The sequence below is a fragment of the Aotus nancymaae genome, unplaced genomic scaffold, assembly GCF_030222135.1.
Source record: "Aotus nancymaae isolate 86718 unplaced genomic scaffold, 86718_ANA_hifiasm-v0.15.2.pri h1tg000048l, whole genome shotgun sequence".
Classification (NCBI taxonomy): domain Eukaryota; kingdom Metazoa; phylum Chordata; class Mammalia; order Primates; family Aotidae; genus Aotus; species Aotus nancymaae.
The window spans coordinates 6,375,081-6,401,503 of record NW_026988462.1 but is presented as its reverse complement, the minus strand read 5'-3'; the positions used below and the strand labels follow the sequence as shown (position 1 = coordinate 6,401,503).

Genomic DNA, 26,423 nt, shown 5'->3' with positions numbered 1-26,423 from the left:
GAGGTAACTGAATCATGGGGGTGGGTCTTTTCTGTGCTGTTCTCATGATAGTGAATCAGTCTCATGAGATCTGAAGAGTTTATAAATGGAAGTTTTCCTGCACAAGTTCTTTCTTGTCTGCCACCATGTAAGATGCACCTTTCACCTTCCACCATGATCATGAGGCCTCCCCAGCCACGTGGAACTGTGAGTTCATTAAACCTCTTTTTATTTGCAAATTACTCAGCCTTGGGTATGTCCTTACTAGTAGCATGAAAACAGACTAATACACCTGTCCTTTTTTTTAATTTCAACTAAACTCACTCTCACTCAGAATTGTTTATACTTGTAATTGTGAGCTTTTGATTTCACTAACTTTGTTGCAGCCTGGAACAGTAGACTTGAGGGAATGTGTTCTTTTTCTGGGTCCACAAGGGGCGTAGTTTTAAGGGCAAGAACTTCCCAGCGCCATGCCCCTCTCCCACCTCTTTCCATCTGGGAGATTTAATGGTCTCTGCTTTAATTTTTGCAACCAAAAGTCAATCACTCCAGCAGAAGCTCTAAGGAACTCCTTTCATTGGCCAGGGGTCTTACAGAAGGTGGGGGTTCCTCCCAGGGTAAAAGTCCTCTTCTTCCACACCCCTTCAGACTTCATGTTTGGATCCCCTTCCACATACTCATTCTCTCTCATGAAAGTTTTCTTTCGTCCTCTCCTTTTTTGTCTTTCTCTACCTAAATAAATCACTTCCTACAAACACTTTTGGAGTCCAGTATTTACTTTACAAGCACACCTGCTGTGGTCACCTCTCTCATTCTTGAGAGAGTGGGAGACCAAGAACCTTGGAGAAACATCCTCTCAGGGGAGCTGAGGGCTCCCCTGAACCCCTGAACCCCAACAGCCTCAGAAGGGCTCTTACAGGGTTAACTTAGGGTAGTCTATCAACTACGGGTGGTTTTAGAAATTCATTTTCTCCCAATGCATATTTCTAAATTAATTAACCTATTTTATACAATGATTAGTAATAAGACTATTTTATGTTTTATTCCATTTAGAATGTCGATGTACAAGGTGGAAAACAGGCATGAGCTGCTTTGTATTAATCATGGAACCTATGGATCCCCCAGCCACAGGGGAATTGAAGGAACTTAGAACTCACCAAATGTACTTTCAAAAAGGATAACATCCAAGTATACTCTTAAGAATAGCATCTTTAGGAACTGGGAAGAAAATTACCACTATGTAACACAGTTTCTTTCTTAGCATTTAAATAACTTTACAGTCTGTTGGTTTCCTTTCTTTTTTTTCTTTTCTGGATTATATCTAAATTTAATATTGAAGACAGCACTTAGCATTTCTCTGGCCTAATCTTATTTTCCATGATAAATGTGTGCATTTGCTTCAATTACCTTAGGAATTACTAGAGATTGCTTCAGAGTTTTTCCTGCACTTTAATGTTCTGCCTTCTTTTGCTCATTATTGTGATCACATACAGTTTTGTAGCTCTATTGCTTGAAGAGATTTCACAAAAAAATAATTTTAATAAATGTCATGTACAGTATATTTGCATGGATTGCCTCATGAATTTGAAATTCCAGAAGCTATAACTCTGTTAACTGAAATGCTTTAACCTGGATCTCAAAATGTGAAAAATCATTTAAGGCTGAATTGGCTTCAGCATGTAACTCTTTGAAAATAGCCTAAAGTAACTGTGAGTTCTGGAACTAGTGCCAAAACATTATTCATTCTGTGACTTTAAAGAAAGGCTGTAGCTTTTTGTTTATTTGTACGTATATGACACATACTACTAAAGAAAAATAAAATTTTAACATTAAGTACATTAAAAGCAATGAAGACAAAGATGATTAAATGTCTTCTCTCTCTGAACCATGTTAAGTCATGGGATTTCTCATCCATCAAGTCACATTGTGAGCTTCCACCCTAAAGCAGAAAGAGAAATATGACTGAAGAGATATCCCTACTATAGTCCAGGTATGGTGGCTCACCCAGTGCTTTGGGAGGCCAAGGTGGGAGGATTGCTTGAGGCTAGGAGTTCTGAGACCAGCCTAGGCAACATAGTAAGACCTCATCTCTACAAAAATAAAAATAAAAAAAGCTGAGTATAGTGGTATGTGGTTATAGTCCTAGCTACCTGGGAGGCTGAGTCAGGAGAATCACTTGAACCCAGAAGTATGAGGCTGCAGTGAGCTATGATCACCACCAGATCAGATCAGGAGACCCACACTTTGCAGAGTGGGAAGCAGAAGCTCCACGTGGTTCAATTACATTCCCAAGATTGCCCTGGTCTGTACCAGATAAAACTGACTGACTTGTAATCCAGTAGTCTTTTCCTATGTCATGAAGCCCCCCAAAAGTCCAGAAAAACAAACTTCTGGCTGGGCACAGTGGCTCACGCCTGTAATCCCAGCACTTTGGGAAGCTGAGGCGGGAGGATCACTTGAGGTCAGGAGTTCAAGACCAGCCTGGACAACATGGTGAAACCCCGTCTCTACTTAAAATACAAAAATTAGTGAGACGCAGGGTCACATGCCTGATATCCCAGCTACTTGGGAGGCTGAGGCAGGAGAATCACTTGAACCCAGGAGGCAGAGGTTGTGTTGAGCCAAAATTGCACTACTGCATTCCAGCCTGGGCGACAGAGCGAGACGCTGTCTCAGAAAAAGAAAAGAACAACAAACAAACTTCTACAAACTGGTGGTTTGAAGATGCATTATAAATGCTATATATGGACTAAATTGTGTTCCCCCAAAATCCGTATCTTGAAGCCCTAACCCACAATGTGACTGTATTTGGAGATAGGGCCTAGAAGGAGGTAATTAAGGTTTAATGAGGTCAGAACAGTAGGGCCCTGGATTAGTGTTCTCATAAAAAGAGGCACCAGAGAGTTTATGCTCTCTCTCTCCCTCCACTATGTGAGGACGCAGCTAGAAGGCTCAGGAAGAGAGTCTTCACCAGGAACCAACTCAGCGGACACCTTGGTCTTAGACTTTCCAGTCTCTAGAACTGTGGGATATAAATTTCTGTTGTTTAAGCCATCTAACCTGTGGTCTTTCATTATGTCAACATGGGCAGACTAAGACCCATTGCTAAGATTAACATTAAGGTGAGGAAAATTCTGGAAAAAAACAGAGAGTCTTTGGATACCATACAATCTAACTGGATAATAATATAAACTCAAAATACTGGCAAAATAAAAAAGGAGAAGAGGTGAGATTTCTTCTCATAATTGCTCCAAAACTATCTATTCGAGGCATACAATTCAGAAGACAGACGGGGTTAAAATAGATGATGGTGAGTTAAGTATCTGTAAAGCAGAAGCATTGTTGGGGATCGGCCGCTGAAACATGAATGTTTATGTGTTTAAACCTCCTACACCAACTTCAGTGAGCTGTACTTAGAAAAGCAGCCCCTCACATCCAAGAGCTGGCCTGGTGCTACCAACCAGGACTTGATGTTCCCCTGTTGGACATAAACAATCTCACAGAAGATTGATGGCAGACAAGGCCACCCTGTGACCATGACGGATCAGGACAAAAACAAGACAATTCCATAACTGTGTGTGAGCACAGACAAATTAGGAATGTTGTCCAAGCCACAAGATGCATGACATCCCCTTTCCCGGCCAATATGAGCATTTGCTGCTGTTACACCAATTGTATTAACTTCAGTCTAGTCTGCCCCATATAGAGACACAAATTACTCTATCAAGATACCCAATCAGAGAGTTATCCTGCTTACTGACAACATCCAATTCAGAGCAAAGCTTCCGAAAGTCCTCCCTAAACCACCTAGTACAAGCCCAAATCCTTTCTGTCTTTTCCGACACCCACTGGCTGAGACTTTCCACAGTCCTCCATTCTCTCCCTACAAGGAGTAACAGACCAATGTATTCAACTATACTGTGTTCCTAGAAGTCACAGGCTAGATAGCACTGACTAGGGTAGCTGAACGTGTGGCCTTGACTCGTACTGCCCCATTTTGTTTGTCTTAGAAAAGTTCACCAGGGGGTGAACTAACTTTAAAAACTAAAGGCCAGGCACAGTGGCTCACACCTGTAATCCCAGCACTTTGGGAGGCCGAGGTGGGTAGATCATGAGGCTAGGAGTTTGAGACCACCCTGGCCAATATGATGAAGCCCCATCTCTACTAAAAATATAAAAATTAGCCAGGTGTAGTGGCTCACACCTGTAGTCCCAGCTACTCGGGAGGCTGAGGCAGAAGAATCACTTGAACTCAGGAGGCAGAGGTTGCAGTGAGCCAAGATCACACCACTGTACTCCAGTGTGGGCAATAGAGCAAGACTCTGCCTCCAAAAAAAAAAAAAAGCTCAGAATTGTAAATTTTACAATCCCATTGTCAAGTTTTGTTCAGTTTGTTTTTGTTTTTGAGACAAGCTCACCCTGTTGACCAGGCCGGGGTGCAGTGACACAATCATGGCTCACTGCAGCCTCAACCTCCCAGGCTCAAGTGATCCTCCCACCACAGCCTCCCAAGTAACTGGGACCACAGGTGCATGCTACCATGCCCAGCTAATTTCTAAAGATTTTTTTGGCAGAGACAAGGTCTCACGATGTTGCCCAGGCTGGTCTTGAACTCCTAGGCGAAAGTGATTTTCCCGCCTCAGCCTCCCAGAGTGCTGGGATTACAGTCATGAGCCACTGTGCCTGGCAGTTTTCTTCTTTTGTTTTAAAGTGAGACAGAAATCAGACTGATATACCAAAGGCGTTCATCACACTGAAATTTAAACAACTGTGAGGCTCCTGCACAGTCAACAGCAATCCTATTTACTGTCTGTATTATTACATGTCAGAGGTATGACTCAGATTAACAAATTAAATGGCCTCAAATGTGAATTTCTGTATTAATGCCATTGGTAAAGGCATTTGTCATTTTTTGCTCATATTGGCCATGAAAGGGGATGTCATGCATCCTGTGGCTTGTACAATGTTCATAATTTGTCTGTGCTCAGACACAGTTATGGAGTTACCTTGTTTTTGTCCTGATCAGTCATGGTCACAGAGTGCCTTGTCTGCTGTCGATGTTCGGTGAGATTGTTTATGTCCAACAGGGGGACATCAAGTCCTCGTTGATAGCACTAGGCCAGCTCTGGGATTTCACAGGCTGCTTTTCTTCTTTCTCAAGTAAAGCTCACTCAAGTTGGCATAGGAGGTTTAAATGTCCAGCACCCCTTCTCCATTCTCCTCCCCTTTTCTGGATAAGGGAACCTCTCTTTTCTATGGGTAACACATTGAAGGTGGTTTGTGTGGACTAATGCACCTCAACAACACTCATTTAGCCAGTGAAAAATCATTTATTATTAGGCTATTATAGGAATTCGCCAGTGGATTGTAAACTCTTGTCTAAGATCATCCAAAAGTGAACCATCCCTGAAGCATGGGCTCTGATTAGGGCCTTCAAATGCTATCTGACCATCCCTAGGGTATAGATTGAAATCAATTTACATTTGCACACATCACATTGTTCACACAGAGAATAAAACCACCAAACCTTAATCGTATGAAAAAAATAAATCTGACATATTATCTAGAAAATTTTCAGGCATTCTGAGTCTTTGAACATACCACAAAGATGGGATCATTGGCGGCTGAATGTGGCAAAGCGTTTGTCCCGTTCAGGAAGGAATGAACCAAATTATGAAGGCTCATCACTTGAGAATCCAGAGTCCCATCTGCTTTATCAAACCCTTCCAAGGCATTCCTGGGAGAAACAAGTGTGTCAGTGACAACAGGCAACGACTGATAAAGATCTCTTTTTTGTTGTTTTCAGTCTATATGGTAGTTTTCTAATTTGAGGTTGGGTAGGGATATGGGAAGCTCTGTCATAGCAAATCAACCAAGAATTAGCCCCAACTCTTAATGATAATCCTCTGTAAGGGGAGAGAAGTCTTAACCAGTGCTATTTCTGAATTATACCTCTTTTGTGTACTGTATGGCATCCTTCATACCCGTCTCTCATGCCCTTGGAGAGCAGGCTCTGTGTTTTCTTCAGATATTTATTGCCAGGGTTCAGTACCATGCCCAGCACATAGTCTGTGATCAATAATCTTTTTTAAATTTAACATATAATCTGATATTTATATTTCTCAACCAAATAGACCTTCAGCTTGACTGGAGGTCCAACTACTCAGGAGGCTGAGGTAGGAGGATCACTTGAGCCCAGGAATTTGAGGTTACAGTTAGTCATGATTGCACTACTGCACTCTAGCCTGGGTGACACAGTGAGACCCTGCCTCTAAAAAAAAGAAAAAAGAAAAAATTTTCTACCACCATAAAAAGACTTTAAGAATTATGAGAAATATATGTATAAATAAGATTTTATTTTATTTTATTTTTTTAGAGGAGTCTTGCTCTGTCACCAGGCTGGAGTGTAGTGGCGTAATCTCGGCTCACTGCAACCTCCGCCTCCTGGATTCAAGCGATTCTTCTGCCTCAGCTTCCCGAGTAGCTGGGACCACAGGCGTGTGCCACCACACCCGACTAATTTTTGTATTTTTTAAGTAGAGATGGGATTTCACCATATTGGCCAGGATGGTCTCAATCTCTTGACCTCATGATCCGCCCACCTCAGCCTCCCAAAGTGCTGAGATTTACAGGCATGAGCCACTGCACCCGGCATATAAATAAGATTTTAAACAAAGATGGGTCCAAAAAAAGGGTGGCAGATAGATTAATAATCTCCAAAACTGGATTCTCTCTTTCTTTTAACTGTGTATAAACTACACAATTCATACGGGGCCAGGGCAAGGTAGGCTGAACTCAAATGTAGAGGTTGTGCTAAGTGTAGCATGGCTCAGAGTCTGCTGGGGTTGGACACAGCCTTCAGAGTAGGATTAACGGTGTGCAAAGGGTAACATTTGATGTTCTTTTGAAAAGGAGCATGCATTAGTTTTTTGTCATGACAAAAGTGCTGTTGAAATAGATTGCATTCCCTATATGTTTGAGTTAGGGGAGTTGTTCTCAAAATGCCGTGCTCAGACCACCATAACTGGCATTGTTTGGGATTTGGTTAGAAATGCAAATGGTTAAGACACAGCCTACACCTACTGAATCAGAAACTCTGGGAGCAGGGCATGAAATATGTGTTTTTCTTTAGTAAATGTCAGATGTGCTTAAATTCTAGGCCTATCTCTACAGTACATACAACTGCACCTGGCTACTTTTTTATATTTATTTTTTGTAGAGACAGGGTCTTGCTGTGTTTTCCAGTAGCCTCCAACTCCTGGCCTCAAGCAGTCTTCCTGCATTGGCCTCCCAAAGCTGTAGGATTACAGGCATGAGCAGTATGCCCAACTTGTGGTGGAAGATTAATAGTCGGTCTTTAAATGTTAAGTATTGTAATGTCATTGCTGTGCTGTAATTTGAGTTGAATTTAGTCAGCAATACTCTTCTGAGATCTCAGACCCCACTATTAACGTCTGCGGCTGATAAATTTCTAATATCGACATACTTAAAAATAAGAAATAAAAGAGAAAGAGCATGGGCATTGAAAAAACACTGTATTGGCCAGGCACGGTGGCTCATGCCTGTCATCCCAACACTTTGGGAGGCCGAGGCAGGAGGATCACAAGGTCAAGAGATCGAGACCATCCTTGTTAACATGGTGAAACCTCGTCTCTACTAAAAATATAAAAATTAGCTGGGTGTGGTGGTGTGTGCCTGTAGTCCCAGTCACTCGGAAGGCTGAGGCAGGAGAACCACTTGAAACAGGGAGGCAGAGGTTTCGGTGAGCTGAGATCACACCACTGCACTACAGCCTGGTGACAGAGCAAGACTCTGTCTAAAAAACAAACAAACAACAAAAAAAAACTGTATTTAATGAAGTACCCTGGTTCTGAAGACTGGACCTATAAATACAGAAATACAAAAGATGGTTTTGAACAACTAAGTTAGAAGGTATTAAAACCACATTGTTAGTCATGGTAGATGGGTAAAGACTTTCTTCACACCAATTTCTTGCTAACTTCTCTTATCAAGCCTCTCTCCATCACTTAGCTTTGTAAATAACCCCCAAAACCTGGGTTTCTTTCCAGTTCATTATAACCACAGGCATGAAAACCTGTACTGCAAATGCAGGTCCAGCAGAGCTCAGAGCACCCACCTGAAGCTGAAGGTAGAGTTCTGGAAGAAGGGAGGATTGTCAAACTTCTGGAGAGACAGGCAATCTTGTATGTCTTTTAAGGTTGGCAATTTCTCGCCCTTTCTTCTCATTTGATTTCTTCTCAGCAAACCTTCATAGGTCCCATTGCACAAGGTGACTCGGTGGTTGTAGTCATCCAAGCTAAGATTTGTAATAAGATTTAAAATAATATGTCTTGGCTGGGCACGGTGGCTCACACCTGTAATCCCAGCACTTGGGAGGCCGGGGCAGGTGGATCCCTTAAGGCCAGAAGTTCGAGATCAGATCAGCTTGGCCAACATGGCAAAACCCCATCTCTACTAAAAATACAAAAATCAGCTGGGCATGGTGGCAGGTGCCTGTAGTCCCGGTTACTTGGGAGGCTGAGGCAGAAGAATTGCTTGAACCCAGGACACAGAGGCTACAGTGAATGGAGATCACGCCTCTGCACTCCAGCCTTGGTGACAGAGTGAGACCCTGTCCCAAGAAAAATAATAATAATAATAATAATATGTCTTAACTCACGGATGGTATTATAAATTTGGGCCAAGCAAACCAATCAGGGTCACAATCATGATCAAATTTTATTATAATTACTTTACCAGAGTTAATAGTATGTGGTAAAAGTACTATGCCTGAAAGTCATTATGGGTTGAGAAGTTTCAAAAATGTAGATGCACAAAATATAGACATGGGCATAAATATGAATAATCATTACCATTCTATCGGAAAGACAGTGAGAGGGCTTATAAGACAAGATGACTCCTATTGGGTGCATTTGAAACTCGAGTAATTGAAGGGAGAATAGAGGGGTTCATATCATGCTAAACTAAGCCAGTTTTGACAGAAGTGATATAGAAAGTTACGAAAGCATTTTGGGCAAACAGGGGAGGTCAGATTCAAAGTAGATGAAAGTACACAAAGGGGAGATATTAGGAGAAACGCTGTGTTGGAAAATCTTCCAAGGTAGTAGAGTACCAATAGTTACGTGCCCAGCGTGGGACTGAGAAGGTCCCATGTCCGTAAAACATTATGTCCTACATGCCAGCTGTGGCCTGGATTCTACCATCAGAATAGCATTTCTTTTTGTTTTTAGAGACAGACTCTCACTCTGCCACCCAGGCTGGAGTGCAATGACATGATCTCGGCTCACTGTGGCTTCCCCTTCCCAGGTTCTAGCAATTCTCCTGTCTCAGCCTCCTGAGTAGCTGACTACAGGTGTATGCCACCACACCAGGCTAATTTTTTGTATTTTAGTAGAGACGGGATTTCACCATGTTGCTCAGGCTGGTCTCGAACTCCTGAGCTCAAGCAATCCACCCACTTCAGTCTCCCAAAGTACTAGTATTACAGGTATGAGCCACTGTGCCCTGCCCAGAATAGTATTTCTTTTTTTTCATTTGTTTTTTCTTTTTTTATTTAGAGATAGGGTTTTACTCTGTTTTACAGGCTAGAGTGCAGTGGCACAATAACAGTTGACTGCAGCCTTGAACTCCTGGGCTTAAGCAATCCTTTTGCCTCAGCCTCCCCAGTAGCTGGGACTACAGGTTGGCATCACCACAACTGGCTAACATTTTTTTTTTTTTTGAGACCGAGTCTCGCTCTGTAGCCCAGGCAGGAGTGCAATGGCACACTGCAAGCTCCGCCTCCCGGCTTCAAGCAATTCTCCTGTCTCAGCCTCCCAAGTAGTTGGGACTATAGCCACATGCCACCACGATCAGCTAATTTTTGTATTTTTAGTAGAGACAAGGTTTCACCATGTTGGTCAGGCTGGTCTCGAACCTCAGGTGATCCACTAACCTCGGCTTCCCAAAGTGGTGGGATTACAGGTGTGAGCCACCGTGCCCAGCTGGGCTAACTTTTTAAACTTTATGTAGAGACAGGGTTTCACTACATTGCCCAGGCTGGTCTGGAAGTCCTGACCTCAAGTGATCCTCCCACCTCAGTCTCCCAAAATGCAGATCATTATTTCACCAGTAGAGATAAAAATTTAAAGATGCTATTGTGAGGGTTTTAATGAATTAGTGGTAGCACTGAGTACGTGAGAACAGAATCAGCACATCCACAGGGATGAAAGAGGCCAGGACCTAAACACTAAGCAAAGAAAGGTCTCCAAGGCCTCCCAGGCAGCATTTCCCAAAGCGGATTCCAAAGGAATGTTCCTTGAAGTAAGAGTTCCAGGGTCAGGTAAGTTTAGGCTCCTCTTGAAAAAGAATAACACATTTATCTGTGGAAGGCTTGAAGACATTCTAAAAATTTTTTAAAAAATTTAACTCAGTCTTCTCTAAATTTACTTGATGACAGAAATCTCTTTTCACATACATACACTAATATCCCAAGGTACCGTGGGAAATGGCGCTTGATGGGATGAAGCTCAGACACGGAAAATGCGCTGATGATGTCCCTACTCGTAGAGCACTGTTCTGAGCGTGCAGGAAATGCACAGGATGTGGAAGACGAAGTTCCTGCTAGCTGGGCATGGGCCCCTCAAAACGCACACCTGCCCAGGCTCAGGGTGGCGGGTGAAGCCTGGTGCCCTGGAGCATTCTAAGGACCTGGGAGGCAAGGCAGAGCAGTGGGGTTAAAAACATGGGGATTTTGGAGGAAAAAAATGAATAAAGGAAGGTGAGGAGCCTTTTGGGAAATCTTTTGCTGAAATGTGTTTCGGGAAAGAGAAACAAATTCAAGGAGTCTTTGAGGACAGAACTCTTCGCGGGCTGCAGGCCAGGCCACTGACCTGTGTATGTAGTCTTAACATGGGAGACACCATCCTTCCCTGGCTGGCCCCAAGCCCCTGTCCTCCTCAACCCACCAGCATCCTGTGGCCCAGCCATATCAGGCTGTTTCCAGAGAATTACCTAGCTTCACACATGATGTTCCCTCCACCAAGGACTCACCTCCTGCCCTGCCATACTCCCCTCATCCTCCTCTACACCTGACTACGGTCTGTGCCGCTTCCCTTCTCAGAACCATCATCTCTGCCTCTTGGGGACTTGCCCGGACTCTCTTCCTGTCTTTGTGTATACATCTATTACAGCACTTCTCACACTTAATCGTAATTTACTTACAAGAAATCTATCTTTGTTAACTAATACAAGATAATATTCAAAAGGGAGGTTTTATTTCATTCATCTTTGTATTCCCAGCAGTACCACATCATGTAGGATATGATTGGTGCTTAGAAAATGTTGACTGAATGCAAGAACTACTCTTAATTTGATTAGGCTGGTGCAAAAGTAATTGCAGTTTTTGCTATTACTTTTAATGGCAAAACCCGCAATTACATTTGCACTAACCTGATAAAACTAACCTGATCTCAAAATGATGGCCAAGCATGATCAATTCACAAATGTGATTTTGATATATATATATTTTTAAAGAGTTTAGAATTTTTGAAAGCCCACCTCCCACAGGAAAACTGTTTCCAGAAACATGTAAATAGAACTCCAGATGCATAAGAAACAGAAGTATAAAGTGACTTCACCTCTCAGACATCAGAAAAGACTGTCTCTGGACATCACTGCAGGTACAGGAGCCATTACCTATCACAGACCGTTTCCCAGCTGGAGAATCTTGAGTTCTGACTAATCAGAGTCGGATCATCTGGTCTTGCTGCCCCAAACAGCTGGTCTGTACACACATCACACTCGTTCCTCCCAGTGGCAAAGTTCCAGTAGGGCAAAGCAAAAGACTCATTGCCAATGAGTCGCTAAAAGCAAAGGGCAGTCCTAGTCATTTAATCCATGCCATCAGATACAACAAGAATGTATACAAGGCAAAGACTGATATGTGTCTCAACCAAATGTCTACCAAGATTAGGAGTACCAGATGGATAAATGAAGAAATTGTGACATAAATCAGCATGTGTATAAAATATCTACACACACACACATATATATCTATACTGTATACAATGGAATATTATTCAGCCTTTAAAAAGGAGATCATGCCATTTGTAACAACATGGGTGAATCTAGAAGATATTATACCATGTGAAATAAGGCAGACACAGAAAGAGCACTGCATGATCTCACTTATTTGTTGAATCTAAAGAAAAGAAGAAAAAATAAAAAGAAACAATGAATACATAGAAAGACAGTTACATAGTAGTTACAAAGGGCTGGGAGAAATGGGAAGATATAGGCTGAAAGGTGCAAAGTTGCAGTTATGTAGGATAAATAAGTCTAGAGGTCTGACACTATAGTTAAGGTTGTATTATATATTGGTAATTTTCCAAGAGAGGAGACTTTAGGTACTCTTATCACACACACACAAAAAGATATCTCTGTGTGATGCTGGGTATGTTAACTTGCTTTAGTGCAGTAATCACTTTACTTATCTTGTATGCATGTCAAGATAAGTATATCAAAATTCATATTGTATGCCTTAAATATATACAATAAATTAAAAAAAATTAAAAGTACTAAATGCATAGTTTTGACCTACCTGGAGATCTCTTTCCAGGAACAACAAATGGTACCGGTGCCAGGTAACAAAAGCAGGTCCTTGATGTGAGAAATCTATGGCCTTGTAGGGGCGTCCTGGTCCTGAAACAATTGGGAAACATATTAGAGATGACAGAATAGAATTTTTAAAATGTTAAACCTTACCTGGGCTGTATCTATAGAGTCCATGATGTTTTATAATAGTAGGAAAAAAAGTTTGTTGTTATTTATCTCTCTAAAAGCAACAGTAATGACATGAATGACAAAGGAATTTCAGAAGTAATAGTACTTTTAGGATAAACCGTCCTTTATTTCTCAAAAGGTTGATTTCTAGCAGAGATCCGGGGAATTCAGATGACTTTCAGAGTTGGGAGCCCCTGATACATATTTAATTGTAAGCAACAATCCATTCAGGTGAAATAGACTATCCAAAAGTTCGTGTCCTTTGTAGGGACTTGGATGAATCTGGAAACCATCATTCTCAGCAAACTGACACAAGAACAGAAAGCCAAACACCGTATGTTCTCACTCATAGGTGGGTGTTGAACAATGAGAACACGTGGACTCAGGGAGAGGAGCATCACACACTGGGGGCAGTTGTGGGGGGATGGGTCGAGACAGCGGGGGGTGGGGGGGGGTGGGGAGGGATAACATGGGGAGAAATGCCAGATACAGTACGCACCTAAAGTAAAATAAATAAATTTTTTTAAAAATAAATAAAAAATAAAAAAAGATTATTAAGACCTAAATGAAATGTATTTTTAAAAGGCATTTGCTAACCTATGCTTCACAAATGTATAAATTTGAAAGAGAGGGATTAGTTAATAATGTTATAACTTCAACTGCACTTAGTCCTAATGCAGTATTTTTGTAACCAAAAAGAACTTTTATGTAGTTTGCCTCACCCATCAGTCTGTTATAACGACCAGTTGACAAGCATTGTCGCTGAGACTAGAAGAGAGAAAAATGCATTCAAGCCATGTAGGCTGGCCACTGGAACTGCCAATTTCAGTGAAAAGCTCTGGATGATTTAATGACCTCCTTGCTGCCTGGTCCATCCTTCTTCCCTTTTTCATAACAGCTTTGATGGTTATGTAGAAACTTTAGCTAACTTTAGGTCTTGTTCAAAATACCTACAATAACTTCAGAGAGCTGAACAGACATGAATATAAATTCAATTCCTAGCTATGACCAGAAACTATCATTTTCTTTTCCTCTTGAGAGACTACCCTCTCATAAAGCAAAAATTCCTCAGAGTGATGACAGGAAAACTATAAAGGTTTATAGCCAAAAGAGCCTCCTCATCTATCGATAAAGACAGATGCTTACCTGAAGGCAAGTTTTAAAAGCCTCACACTGAGAAAAGAACTGCTGTCGCTGATGTTAGACACAGCCCTTTTTCACGTTTAATCCAGAGCAAGGTTTCAAGTTCTCAGAACCCGACAACGAGAGGGCATCAAGTGAAGGGGAACACTGATGAGCACAAGGACGAGTGCGTCCAAATCAGAATCTCGCTCTTCAAAGTGAGCTTGATGTCTTCATTCATCCTGATCTCAGTGAGGGACCCCAAAAATGGGGACAGGTGCACGTACAGCCAGGCATTCAACGACTGCTATGAGAAGAATCTAGGATGGATTCAAGCCCTCCTGGAATACATTGCTGTCTATGGCTTTCTTTTGACTGAAAAATAACTAAGGACAAAGCTGAACCTACGTGATCCATGATTTTTGTTTGTTTGTTTGTTTGTTTGTTTTTGAGATGCAGTTTCGCTCTCGTTGCCCAGGCTAGAGTAAATGGCGTGATCTCGGCTCACTGCAACCTCTGTCTCTCAGGTTCAAGCGATTCTCCTGCCTCAGCCTCCCAAGTAGCTGGGATTATAGGTGCCTACCACCACATCCAGCTAATTTTTTGTATTTTTAGTAGAGACGGGGTTTCACCATGTTGGTCAGGCTGGTCTTGAACTCCTGACCTCAGGTGATCCACCTGCCTCAGCCTCCTAAAGTTCTGGGATTACAGGCATGAGCCACTGCGCCTGGCAGATCCATGAAGTTTGTAACAGACAACCCCCTCATTCCAAGTCCTACCCAGGCCCCAGTGTTTAAGACATGGAAGGGCAGGTCACCATTTTCCCAAGCATCCAACTGTGTTGCAAAGAGCTAAGCAGCAGAAACTCTACATGGCTGTGACTAAGCTTGTACTTTTCCTTGACAATACAACTCCAAACAATGTGGGGGTTCCGGGCCATAGAGGAGTGCCATAAATGATCTGAAAAGTCTATCATGTGATAGACCGTCTAAAATCTATCCAAAGTTTATCTACCATGTGAGCTTAACAAGATACTTACTTCCAACATGAGCACGCTAATTCTACACAAAGAAGCTTCATGTGCCTTGGCACATGCTCAGTTAATTCCTCTAATTTGGAGAAAAGGTCAGAGAGGGCTTCCAAGGCCAGATTTGCAAATATTTTCTTCTAAAATCAAAAGGAATTTGCCTCATCTCACCGACTCACACCTTTGATGATTAACAGCTTCATAGAGCACAGTTTACACTTTGAACCAAGAACCTACAGTAGAGGAGTGAACATTTAAAGTGTCTGCAGCCAAAGTGCAGAAAGAAACTGCTTCTTTCTAACTCCAGGCAGTATTTGATAATTCTACGACCTTCATAAACCCAAGGCTGCCTTGAGGTTGCTCTCTTGTTAATTAACTTGCATGAAATTACTTCCCAATGCCATACCCTCAACCCAATCACAAACCTGTAATAAAATACCTTCAGCCAGGGAAAAAACCCACCTAATAATGTATCTCTAACAGAATAATAATGGAGCCACACGAAAAAATCATAAACACTACAGTTGGCAAACTGCGGCTGGGTCCCATTGGGCCCGAGCAGGCCCAGCCAGTGCTGTGTGGTGATCACGTAGTCGGGGTGTATGCTCTTCTTTGCGAGATCTAGGGCGCCCAAGAACTGCTCTCTCTCCTGAGGAGTCAGGGAATGGATGTCCTGCCGAATCACTGCTGGTTTCTTCTGATCGCAGTTGGGGCCGGTCCAGCCAAACTTGCAGTCCCCACAATTATAGCCGGCAAAGTTTCCTAGTTTACAAAACAGAAAGATAGAAAGGAAGTGGGTTTATGTTGTTTGGAAGAAATTTCTGAATTTGCACTCTGAAATTTGAATGGAAGGGAAGATGAAGGTGCTTACGTGACGGCAAAGAAAGTCAATTTTCTTCCCATGGTCTCCTCTTAAATGTTTTTATATTCAAGTAGACTAAGCACCAGAGAGTTTCCTAGAAACATTCCCAGCAAAGAAACAGGACATGAAATGTGTTGCATGCTGCAATGAGCTAAGCTGCGCCCCCCAAGTCCTAACCCCCAGTATATCTCCTATGTGACTATATTTGGAGATAGTGTCTTTAAAGAGGTAATTAAGGGTAAATGAGATCATTAGGGTAGGCCCTAATCCAGTATGACTGGTGTCCTCAAAAGAAGAGGAAATTTGGACACAGTTTTAGAAGGACGACCACATGAAGACACTGGGAGAACACAGCCATCTGCAGGCCGAGGAGAGAGGCCTCAGAGGAAACAGCTCCCTGATCTCAGCCATCCAGTCTCCAGAATTGTGGGAGGGTGAATTTCAGTGTTTAAGCTGCCCAGTCTGTAGGACTTTGCTATGGCAGCCCTAGCAGACTCATGCACACACTCCTTCCTCCCAGGATCACAGAAGTGTCTCCTCCTGCGCCTGCTCCACACCCGTACAAAGATCTGACACAGAACAGTCCATTGATTTAGAGAAGGAAGAAAAAACACAGCAAGCTAAAGATGGAACCAAAATAAATACATGGCCGGGTGTGGTGGCTCACGTCTGTAATCCCAGCACTTAGGGAGGCAAAGGCGAACAGATCACATGAGGTCAGGAATTAGAGACCAGCCTGGTCAACATGGTGAAACCTCATCTCTACTAAAAACACAAAAATGAGCCGGGTGTGGTGGTGCATGCCTGTAGTCCCAGCTACTCTAGAGGCTGAGGCAGGAGAATGGCTTGAACCCGGGAGGTGGAGGTTGCAGCGAGATCACACCATTGCACTCCAGCCTAGGCAACAGAGCAAGACTCAGCCTCAAAAAAATAAAAAAATAAAATAAACAAACGCATAAATTAGCTGATTTCCAGGAATCGAGATGAAATCTCACATTTAAAAAGTTGACTTATTTCACCAAGTTGACAGCATTAAGACAAAATCAATGGAGGCTGGCAAGTCACAAGGGTGAATCAGCAGCCGTGGTATCAGGAAGTACCAAATACTGCAGGATTTCCTGTCAGCTGCACAAAGCTCTCTGCTTTCTCAAAGCCCAGGGTAGGAGGACAGGACTGACCATATCAAGCTCTGGGCATCTCTCTGATCAGCATCTCAAGTTTAAATTCTTTTAGCTTGCCCCAGACTTTTCCCCTCTTCGCCTGGCAACTTATTGCTTTGGGTATGACCCACACTTCATTCCTTAGGTTAAAGGTAAAATTGAAATATCATTAGAGCAAGCGGTTGAAACGAAAGGGGATAATAATGCTTATCTCCCAGAAAATTAAAGGGATTAATATGCAAAGCATTTAAAGAGGGTGACCAGCTCACTTACTCTTCCTCCGCCTCCTCCTCCTCTACCTCATGCCCTAGGCCTATTTGCTTGCTCTTCCTTCTTCCTGGAACACTTTCCCTCACTGTGTCCCTAAATTCCTCTTTGCCTGCGTGACCTGCTTCTCCTTTAAGCAACACATTGGTCCTCTCTGAGGTCATTCTTGATTCCACAGGTCCACTTCATACATCCCCTTTCTTCACATTTATTTACCCTGACTGTAAACATCTCTACAGGTGTTTCAGCTCCAGGCAGCTGGAAGGCTCTGAACTCATTAACTAGGCCTCCGCTGAGCCTTGCTCAAAACAAGCGTGTGTTGAGTGAATAACAGAAGTATCGAGCGCGTAGCGGATGACGCCACCTACATTTTCTCTCCCTGTTCTGTGGATTCGCAGACAAAGCAGCCTCTATAAACAATTTTGATGAACTACAAGTTCCAAAATAGAGGTAAGTAAAAAGTACTGTGACCACAGTGGAGGGAGGGTTACTCGGATCTCTCAAGGAAGGGAAAATTTTCCAACAGCATGAAAACAAAATGATTAACACAGCACTGTGTAAGGAAAATGCACAGGCTTCCTTTTCTATAGTGGATTTTTTGATGGTTAAAGAAAATTTCCTTAAAATGGAAGTGGGAAGAATTTTCTTTAACTGTAATTGGTTATTTGGGTTTTTCGTTTTTTATAATGTAACATATAGCCCTCCTGCTTTTACATAGCTCAATTAATTATCTGTATTTTTCTGTTTCAGCACTGTATGAGAATATAAGTAAAAATATTGGAGAAAGGGAAAAACTCTACTCTTCCCAAGACCAAAAACCATGTTTTTGAATAGTTTAAGTTAAACATTAAAATAAATGTGGAGTCCTAGAGATAAACGATTAAATACAAATTATTTATTTAACAAATATTTATGAAGCGGCTACTAGCCCATCAGATACTATGCAAGATGCTTGAAGTTTTATGGACCTTGAAGTCTATTTTCCCTGGGGCAACTTTTAAAAACAGATTTGATTAAAACATATCGTCTACTCTGGCAGCTTTTATAGGAATGGAACATTTTTTTGAGAACCGAGTGAACAAACCGCTGTGTCTCAAGAAGAGTAGCAACCCAGATTAAAACTCAGTTACATTTCCAGCTACTGACAGACGATCGGAGGTAAACATCTAGTCACCTCTCTACAGTAGAAGAGTGACTCCTTGCTTCAAAATGCTGAGAAATGTGGGCGATGATAATATAATAATCGGTTCACTGATTGTAACCCTGGTTTCGGATGTTGCTAGTGGAAGATCGCAGAGTGTGGGGGAGAGGGGAGATGGAAATTGTTCGTACTTTCTTCCCAATTTTGATATGAACCCAAAACTGATCTGAAATAACAAAGTCTCAATGTTTAAAAATATTAATCAATAACACCCCTAAATATTATAAGGACAAATTTAATACATTCCTACATTTAAAGGCATAACACTTGTTTTTGAATGTGGGGGTCTGATTGTTGAAATTGCGTAATTCATAGCTCATGCCATGAATCTGAAGACTACTCTATTTTCTTTGCCATGATTCTTTGTAGTTGGCAGAAACAAAATAATTGTCTCTCTCCTGTATTTCTTTGACAAATACTTTATTGAATACCTACTATGTAAAAGGTAGCCAACACTAAACGTGCCCTGATAGTGAGGGAGGTGTGAGTGTGTGAGGGCAGGGGAGGGTTAAATTTCTGTACTTTTGACCACTTTTGCCCTAAAACTGCTGACCCTAAAACTGCTCTAGAAACTAAGTCTATTTAAAAATACAACAATTCGGCTGGGCGCGGTGGCTCACACCTGTAATCCCAGCACTCTGGGAGGCCAAAGCAGGCGGATCACAAGGTCAAGAGATCAAGACCATCCTGACCAACATGGTGAAACCCCGTCTCTACTAAAATACAAAAATTAGCTAGGTGTGGTGGTGCACACCTGTAGTCCCAGCTACTCGGGAGGCTGAGGCAGGAGAATTGCTTGAACCCAGGAAGCAGAGGTTGCAGTGAGCCGAGATTGCGCCACTGCACTCCAGCCTGGCACCTGGTGACAGAGCAAGACTGTGTCTCAAAAAATAAAAATAAAAATAAAAACACAACAATTCAACACATCCTCCTTTATGCCACCATAGCTTTTATGTTATGAAAAACAAGCACATTCATGTGGAGAACTTAGAACCACATCCAGTATATAGTGAGTTCTATATTAAGTGTAATTATTACTAGTATTACTAGAGACCACTTATCAAATAGTATAGCAATTGCTTGTCTTTGTATCTGTCATACATATCACTATACTGTGCACTCCTTAAGAATCACATCAGTATTTTTCCCCTTCTCTGTATCTGAAGGGCCTAATTGGAGCTAAATAAATGTTGGGTAGGTGGGTGGGTGATGAAAGAATCAATGAATAATTGAATAAAAGGGATAAGACATTAGTGGATACAAATACAGATGGCCTCTGACTTATCATGGTTCAACTTAAAATTTTTCAACTTTAGGATAGCTCATAATCAATATGCATTCAGTAGAAATTCTACTTTGAATACCCATGTAACCATTTTGGTTTCCACCTTCAGTACAGTATTTAATAAATTACATGAGATATTCAACACCTTATTATAATATAGGCCATGTGTGAGATGCTTTTTCCCAACTGTAGGCTAATGCTAGTGTTCTGAACACATTTAAGGTAGGTTATACAAGCTATGATCTTCATAGGTTAGGTGTATTAAATGCATTTTTGACTTATGGTATTTTCAACTTATGATGGGTTATTGGGACGTAAACCCATCATAAGTCAGGGAGCACCTGTATAAATAAGGCATAAAACCTTAGTCTAGTGGAAATGAAGGACACGTACACAATGACACTTCAACACAAGTCAAACTGTGGGAAAAGTGAAAACAGAGGAATAAACCAAGCTCCATGGGATGACAAGTGACAAAATGATTAATCCTGACTCAGAAAATCAGAGATGCTTCACAACTATAGTGAACAAGAAACTTTCATGTAACCAGAGTTGCCTCCAAAAAGCAATGTATAAGTTCTAATAAGAAAGCTTTCAACACCTGTGAAAAGAATGGGACAGGGGAAATAGAAAGTTTGTGTCTGGTTTGGAGCTTATTTATGACTCAGAAATTTATTCAGTTAAAAAATTCCTTTTCCAACATGTTTCAGAGAAAATATTCCGAAGCTCTGAAGTTAGGTCCCTTTCATTTCTAAGCTTACAAACCTGACCTAAAGAATTTGTTGAAATGCTGAAGATGACTAAAAAGTATAACATGAAAGCCCAGTACACAAAATGCTTATTTCTTTAATTTAGATATCCTAGTAGCATCTTACCTCAATTTAATATGAGTTAGTTTTTTCTTCTTAATCTACCAATGCAAAAAATATAAGAGGAGCATTTTAGAAAGAACTGTGTTATCTTATTGGGAAATGGAGAGAGAGGAAAAAAATGATCCCTAGATAAAATCAATCTATCGACCATAGAGTATGTCCTTGAGCAAAAATTAAATTTAAAGAGTCAAAGTCTTATGCTGACAAATGACTAGGATAAAAATGGAAAAAGAGTGAGAACATCTAAACACCACACATTCCTACATGAACTGCATTAGCTCAACCTCAGAAAGCCATTAGACCAAATAAGCTTAAAGACCACCGATTAGTGAATTTACAAGGAACTCTAAATAGCCTATTCCTTTTAATCAGAGATTCTATTATTTTAATAACAATACTTTATACTTACATAGGTCCTTTCATCTACAGTACTCAAAAGGATTTTACAAGTGGTTTCATCATTATCCCCATTTCAGAGATTGGAAAATGGAGGCACTTAAGTCACTTGTACAAACAAGAAGTTCACCGTCAACTGTTCAAAAACTATTTGGTGCATACATTTTTCAAAAGTCAAAAGACACAGCTGGAAATGGCATATTCTTGTAAAGCCAACTGGCAGGTAAGCCTTATAAGGTAAAGAGCAAATTCAAAGTCTCCTGAAATTCAGCTCTTCCTGACAATTAAGCTCAGTAGCTTTTTTGTTTCAATTTATCCCTATAGAGGCTATAGAGAAGCTCTCTACAGAGAATTTCACCATAGAATTTAGGGTTTTAAAAAACAAATCCCAGGTTTTGTGTGTGTTTCTATTTATTAGGCTGAAATGACTTTGCCAGCTTCGTGATTATGGAAACTAGGAAGTGTTTATTTTCCAAAGAATTAACAACATTCAGGGTCATACATAGTCTGTTACAAGAAACTTACACCTACATCTCCTCCTTAAGAAATTTTGGATCACCCCAGGAGTGCCCCAGGAAATCTTGCAAAAGAGTCATCGGGCTATTGTAGAGGTTTTTTTGGAGGCTCAGGATCAGGTTTAAATTCCAAAGATTGCCCCGCAAATCATGACAAAGCTAATCATGTCACAGAATGGTAATTGTGATGTACACAAATTAATTTCCCAGCTCAGTCGCCTAAGGACTTAGTCTCGTGTCCTGAGATTCAAAGAAAAAGACCATCTAGCAACATAATTAGAGCCATCCAAAGTTGGTATAATAATACAATGGAATATTATTCAGCCTTTAAAAAGAAAAAAAAAATTCTACCATTTGCGACAACATGGATGGACCTGGAAGACATTTGTGCTAAGTGAAATAAGTCAGTCTAAGAAGGACAAACTCTGCATGAGTCTTGTTATATGAGATATCTAAAGTAGCTGAACATATAGAAGTACACAACAGAATTGTGGTTACCAGGGCATGGGGAAGGGGCTGTGGGGAGTTGTTGTAAAGTTATAATGATACAAGATGAGCAAGTTTCAGAGATCAGTTGTACTAAACAGCGCCTATAGTTAACAATAAAACATTCAGCACTTAAAAACGTGTTAAGAGGGCAGATCTCATGTTAACTGTTCTTACCACAAAAACAAAAAATAAACAAAAACCAAGAGCCACGAGGAACCTTTGGAGATGATGGATATGTTTATTATCTTGATTGTGGAGATGGTAACAGAACTGTATGTGTATGTCCAAACACCAAATCATGCACATTAATTGTGTACAATGTTCTATGTAACAATTACACCTCCATAAAACTGGAAAACATTAAAAGTCTAGTAAATTGAATTTATAGATACAGTAAATCTTAAGTTACCTTTAAAAAATGTAGATGTGGAAAGAATTATGTTCCTGATGGATCAGGACTGAGCAGATCACGGGGGAAGGTGAGCCACAACTTGCAGGTGGGGTCTCAGGACCATGCCCAGCCTTGACAATGACTGGAGAGGAAAACCATCTCCCTGGAAGAAGCCCTGCTTCTTTGACCTGGCTTATGGACATGGGATTTCCTTACAACCTGGACTTAAAGGACAGGCCCTATGTCTGGCCCAATGCCTTTTTAGAGCAGGGGATCCTTTTTTGTCCATTTTGAAAGTAGGTCTCCATAATTCTAAGTTCCTGTTACTTCTAGAGCAACATTTATAAACATTTCCTCAGCAAAGGGAAAGAGCAATGATCCTTTCTATTCTATCATCCTCTATTCTTTCTATCCCTACAAAAAAAAAAAACTTGCTAACCAGGTAAAAAATATAAAGCTGGTGACAAAAGGAGTCAACAGTTATGTCTGACTTCCGAAAGTCCTCTGCCTCAGGATTCTATCCAATGCAAATTTCCAGCTTTTTAAAACTTTTGGCACTTTCTTTTTTTTCTTTTTTGAGATGAGGTTTCACTCTCATCACCCAGGCTGGAGTGCAGTGGCGGGATCTTGGCTCACTGCAAGCTCTGCCTCCTGGGTTCAAGTGATTCTCCTGCCTTAGCCTCTGGAGTAGCTGGGACTACAGGTGTCCACCACCATGCTTTTTTTTTTTTTTTTTTTTTTTGAGACACAGTCTCACTCTGTTGCCCAGGCTGGAGTGCATGGCACAATTTTGGCTCACTGCAACCTCTGCCTCCTAGGTTTGAGTGATTCTGCTGTCTTAGCCTCCTCAATAGCTGGGATTACAAGTGCCCACCACCATGCCAGGCTAATTTTTGTATTTTTAGCAGAGATGGGATTTCACCATGTTAGCCAGGCTGGTCTCAAACTCCTGTCCTTCAGTGATCCACCCATCTTGGCCTCCCAAAGTGCTGGGATTACAGGTGTGAGCCGCCATGCTGGGCCAGCACTTTTTCATTGATTGACATAGAAATAATTGTTCTGGAAGTATTTTGGAGTTTTGAACAAAGTTACTGTGTTAGTGTGATTGAAAACCACAACCTGCTCCTCATTCATCTGAAAAACCATCATAGTTTATGAGACAAAGTCTATGGAAGCAAATGCTTAAATAGCTTAGAAAAACTGCATAATATATATGCAAGATGTTATTGAAATTTTTGTCATGATTAATACCCAGGGCAAAATTAGGACCTAGGTAGTCTTCTAAATGACAGAATTTAAAATATTACTACAAAATGATTATAGAGCCAGAACTTTTTTTTTTTTTTGAGATGGATCTCACTCTGTTGCCCAGGCTAGAGTGCAGTGGTGCAATCTCAGCTCACTGCAACCTCTGCCTTCTGGGTTCAAGAGATTCTCCTGCCTCAGCCTCCAGAGTAGTGGGATTACAGGCACCCGCCACCAATCCGGCTAATTTTTGTATTTTTAGTAGAGATGAGGTTTTACCATGTTAGCTAGGCTGGTCTCAAACTCCTGACCTCAGGTGATCCACCCACCTCTGCCTCTCAAAGTGCTGGGATTACAAGCAAGAGCCACTGTGCCCAGCCTAAAGCCAGAACTTTCAATATGAAAAAATAAATCTAATGTCTGGGTACTCATGGACATAAAGCCGGCAACAGCAGGCATAGGCACTAGGGGCTGCTAGAGACGGGAGGGCAGGGGAGGGCGGGGGAGGGAGGGAGGGAGGGAGGGCGCCAAGGTTGAAAAACTACCTACAGGGTGCTACACACACCACCTGCATGACAGGATCAATCATACCTCAAACCCCCACACTGTGCAACATACCTATATTAAAAACCTGCACATGTGCTCCCTGGACCTAAAACAAAGTTGAAATTTAAAATCAAAACTAAATCGAATGTCATTCCTACACCAACACCACAGGCCTTTGTATGTTCCCTTAGTAGTACCTCTTCAACCCCTTACGAAGCTCAATGCCCTATATTCTCCTGTGTTCTAGCATCCTGCAAGAACAGAAGTTAAAAAGTATTTTTAAAAGGAAAAAGTCTTCTGCAGCCACCCAGCCTAGAACAGTGTCCAGTGTCCAAGGGCTTTGCTGAGGTTGCCACTTGTGTTTTTTGTATTTCAGTGGCCTCGCCAGGCTTTGAACATTTATCCCTGCAGGGCATGGCTGCTGGAAACTGGAGGCAGAAACGATTGCAGAGGATTTGAAAAAGCCCTGAAGAGCCAGAGGAATGAGAAATACACAGAGATGTCCAAGCAACAGGTAATGAGAGAGACCAGGATCTAAAAGAAGGACACTGAGCAAATGTTTGATGTCCAGTTTAAGTCCAGAGAAGAGTGACAAAAAGCCACCATTACCTAAGAACAACCCTCCCTGCCCTAGCTCCCTGAGAAAGCTCCTTCTTGCCATGTCTCAACAATTTTGGCAAAGTTACAACCCAGTCATAAGCTTTAACGAGAAAGATGCACCCTGCTTGAGATCTGTTCAAATCATGAGAACTGCTGAGACCAGAACACCTGCCTTTGACTCCTGTCTTCTAAATACCAAGCCTCACCTACCCCTTTTTAACAAGTGCAAACCCATTTCAGAAGAGGGCACCGAATCCCTCTTGAAAGGACTTGCTCCTAGTTTCAAAGCTGACGTGTTTAAGCTCTTAAATTCCCTTTCCAACAAACAAGCCAATAGTATGTTGGCATGCTTTCATATAACCAGGCTTGGCCCACGTCATATTTATTTAGCTTTTATAACTAGATGTGCTAGAGGGTGTGAAGAATAAACCAGCACATCGGCCTTATTGAATATGCTTCCCATCAAAACCATCACTGGTTTGTCTTTCAAAGCCTAATCTAAGAGTCTCTGCCAAGAGTCTCATCTCTTCCTTAGAAGAAGCTCTTTCCCCAGCTCGGGCCCTCCCCACCAAGCTTGGCGCATGGGCCTCACCTGTGCACTTGCAGGTCCGGTGAAAGAATTTTCTTGGCCACTGCTCACGGTCATCCCGGTTTCGTAGGATGTAGGGACCACTCCAGGGCCTTGTGTCGGCTCGCACCTCTGTGCACTGCCCCTGGCCTTGCTGAGAGCCACAGACATTGGCCGACTCTGCACCCAGGGGTGGGCAGCACTCCTTGTTCACCAGGCTGTCCACTGTCATGCAGACTCGGGGGAATTGAGCCCGAGCTCCTGGCAGGTTTTTGAAGCCCAAGCAACTGAGCAGAAGCCCCCACCAAAGAGGGCTCATGGCTTTATAATTGGGAGAGCGCTCTCTCTCGCTCTCTCTCTCTCTCTCTCTCTCTTATTTTTCTTGTCTCTATCCCACTTTTCTCCTTATCTTCCACTCTTTCAGTCTTTTTGTTCAGTATGTTTTCTTTTTCTTTGTGTTCTATTTCTCTCCTCTGAAAAAAAACCCACAATAATCACAGAAGCTACATGTGTGCACATGTGTACATGAACATGCACACACTATTTTATGTGATTCAAACAACTAACAGATTTTATTTCCTTAGAAGCGCCTCTAACAACCAAATTTAATGAGGGTAGGGCTTCTCACCATCTTCCCCCGTTAAATCAGGCTTTGTCTAATTGAGTTAATTTACAGAGCACCCAGTCATACTACTTATTATGCTGCTATTTCTAAACCCTCTCCTTCCCTCCTTAGCTCTTGACTTTAATTGCCTTGAACTCAGTTCAAAAGCCAAACACCATGCTGCCTTTATTCTCTCTGGCTTGTCAAGCTACGGGGCCGTGTGGGTTTGTGTAAGGGCTGGGAGAAGCCTTCATTAGGGGGATTAGTATTAGAGAAACCCTCATCATTAGCACATGACCCAAAGTGCACAATAAAGGAGATCAAGTTTCTGGCTTTGTTTCAGGAGGGCAAAACCATCTTCTTTATCTGGGCTCATGTGCTCCAGCCAAACTTGTGACTTCAGACATCCTGGGGAGTCAATAGATGCAGTGAGCTCTTCGTCAAAGACCCTTTACAGACAGGCTCACACTGCTAACTACAATGCACTCATGACTGCTTTCTGACATGCGTG

The 26,423-nt window shown here is 41.8% G+C and overlaps 1 protein-coding gene across 2 annotated transcripts in view; it reads right to left on the bottom strand.

Moving 5' to 3' along the window:
- The window catches only part of DCT (dopachrome tautomerase), a 43,131-nt gene extending 17,047 nt beyond the window's left edge, over nucleotides 1-26,084 (bottom strand). The window contains exons 1-6 of one of the 2 annotated variants that reach the window (XM_064362234.1): nucleotides 25,333-26,084; nucleotides 15,374-15,673; nucleotides 12,581-12,681; nucleotides 11,677-11,843; nucleotides 8,117-8,296; nucleotides 5,581-5,716 (exon numbers count right to left, since the gene is read on the bottom strand). In XM_064362234.1, the coding sequence (XP_064218304.1) occupies nucleotides 5,581-5,716; nucleotides 8,117-8,296; nucleotides 11,677-11,843; nucleotides 12,581-12,681; nucleotides 15,374-15,673; nucleotides 25,333-25,627 (1,179 nt within the window). In that variant the 5' untranslated portion in view covers nucleotides 25,628-26,084. The remainder of the gene's footprint in view (nucleotides 1-5,580; nucleotides 5,717-8,116; nucleotides 8,297-11,676; nucleotides 11,844-12,580; nucleotides 12,682-15,373; nucleotides 15,674-25,332) is intronic. The other variant, XM_064362235.1, reaches the window with a different exon arrangement.
- Between the last annotated feature and the right edge of the window lie 339 nt (nucleotides 26,085-26,423).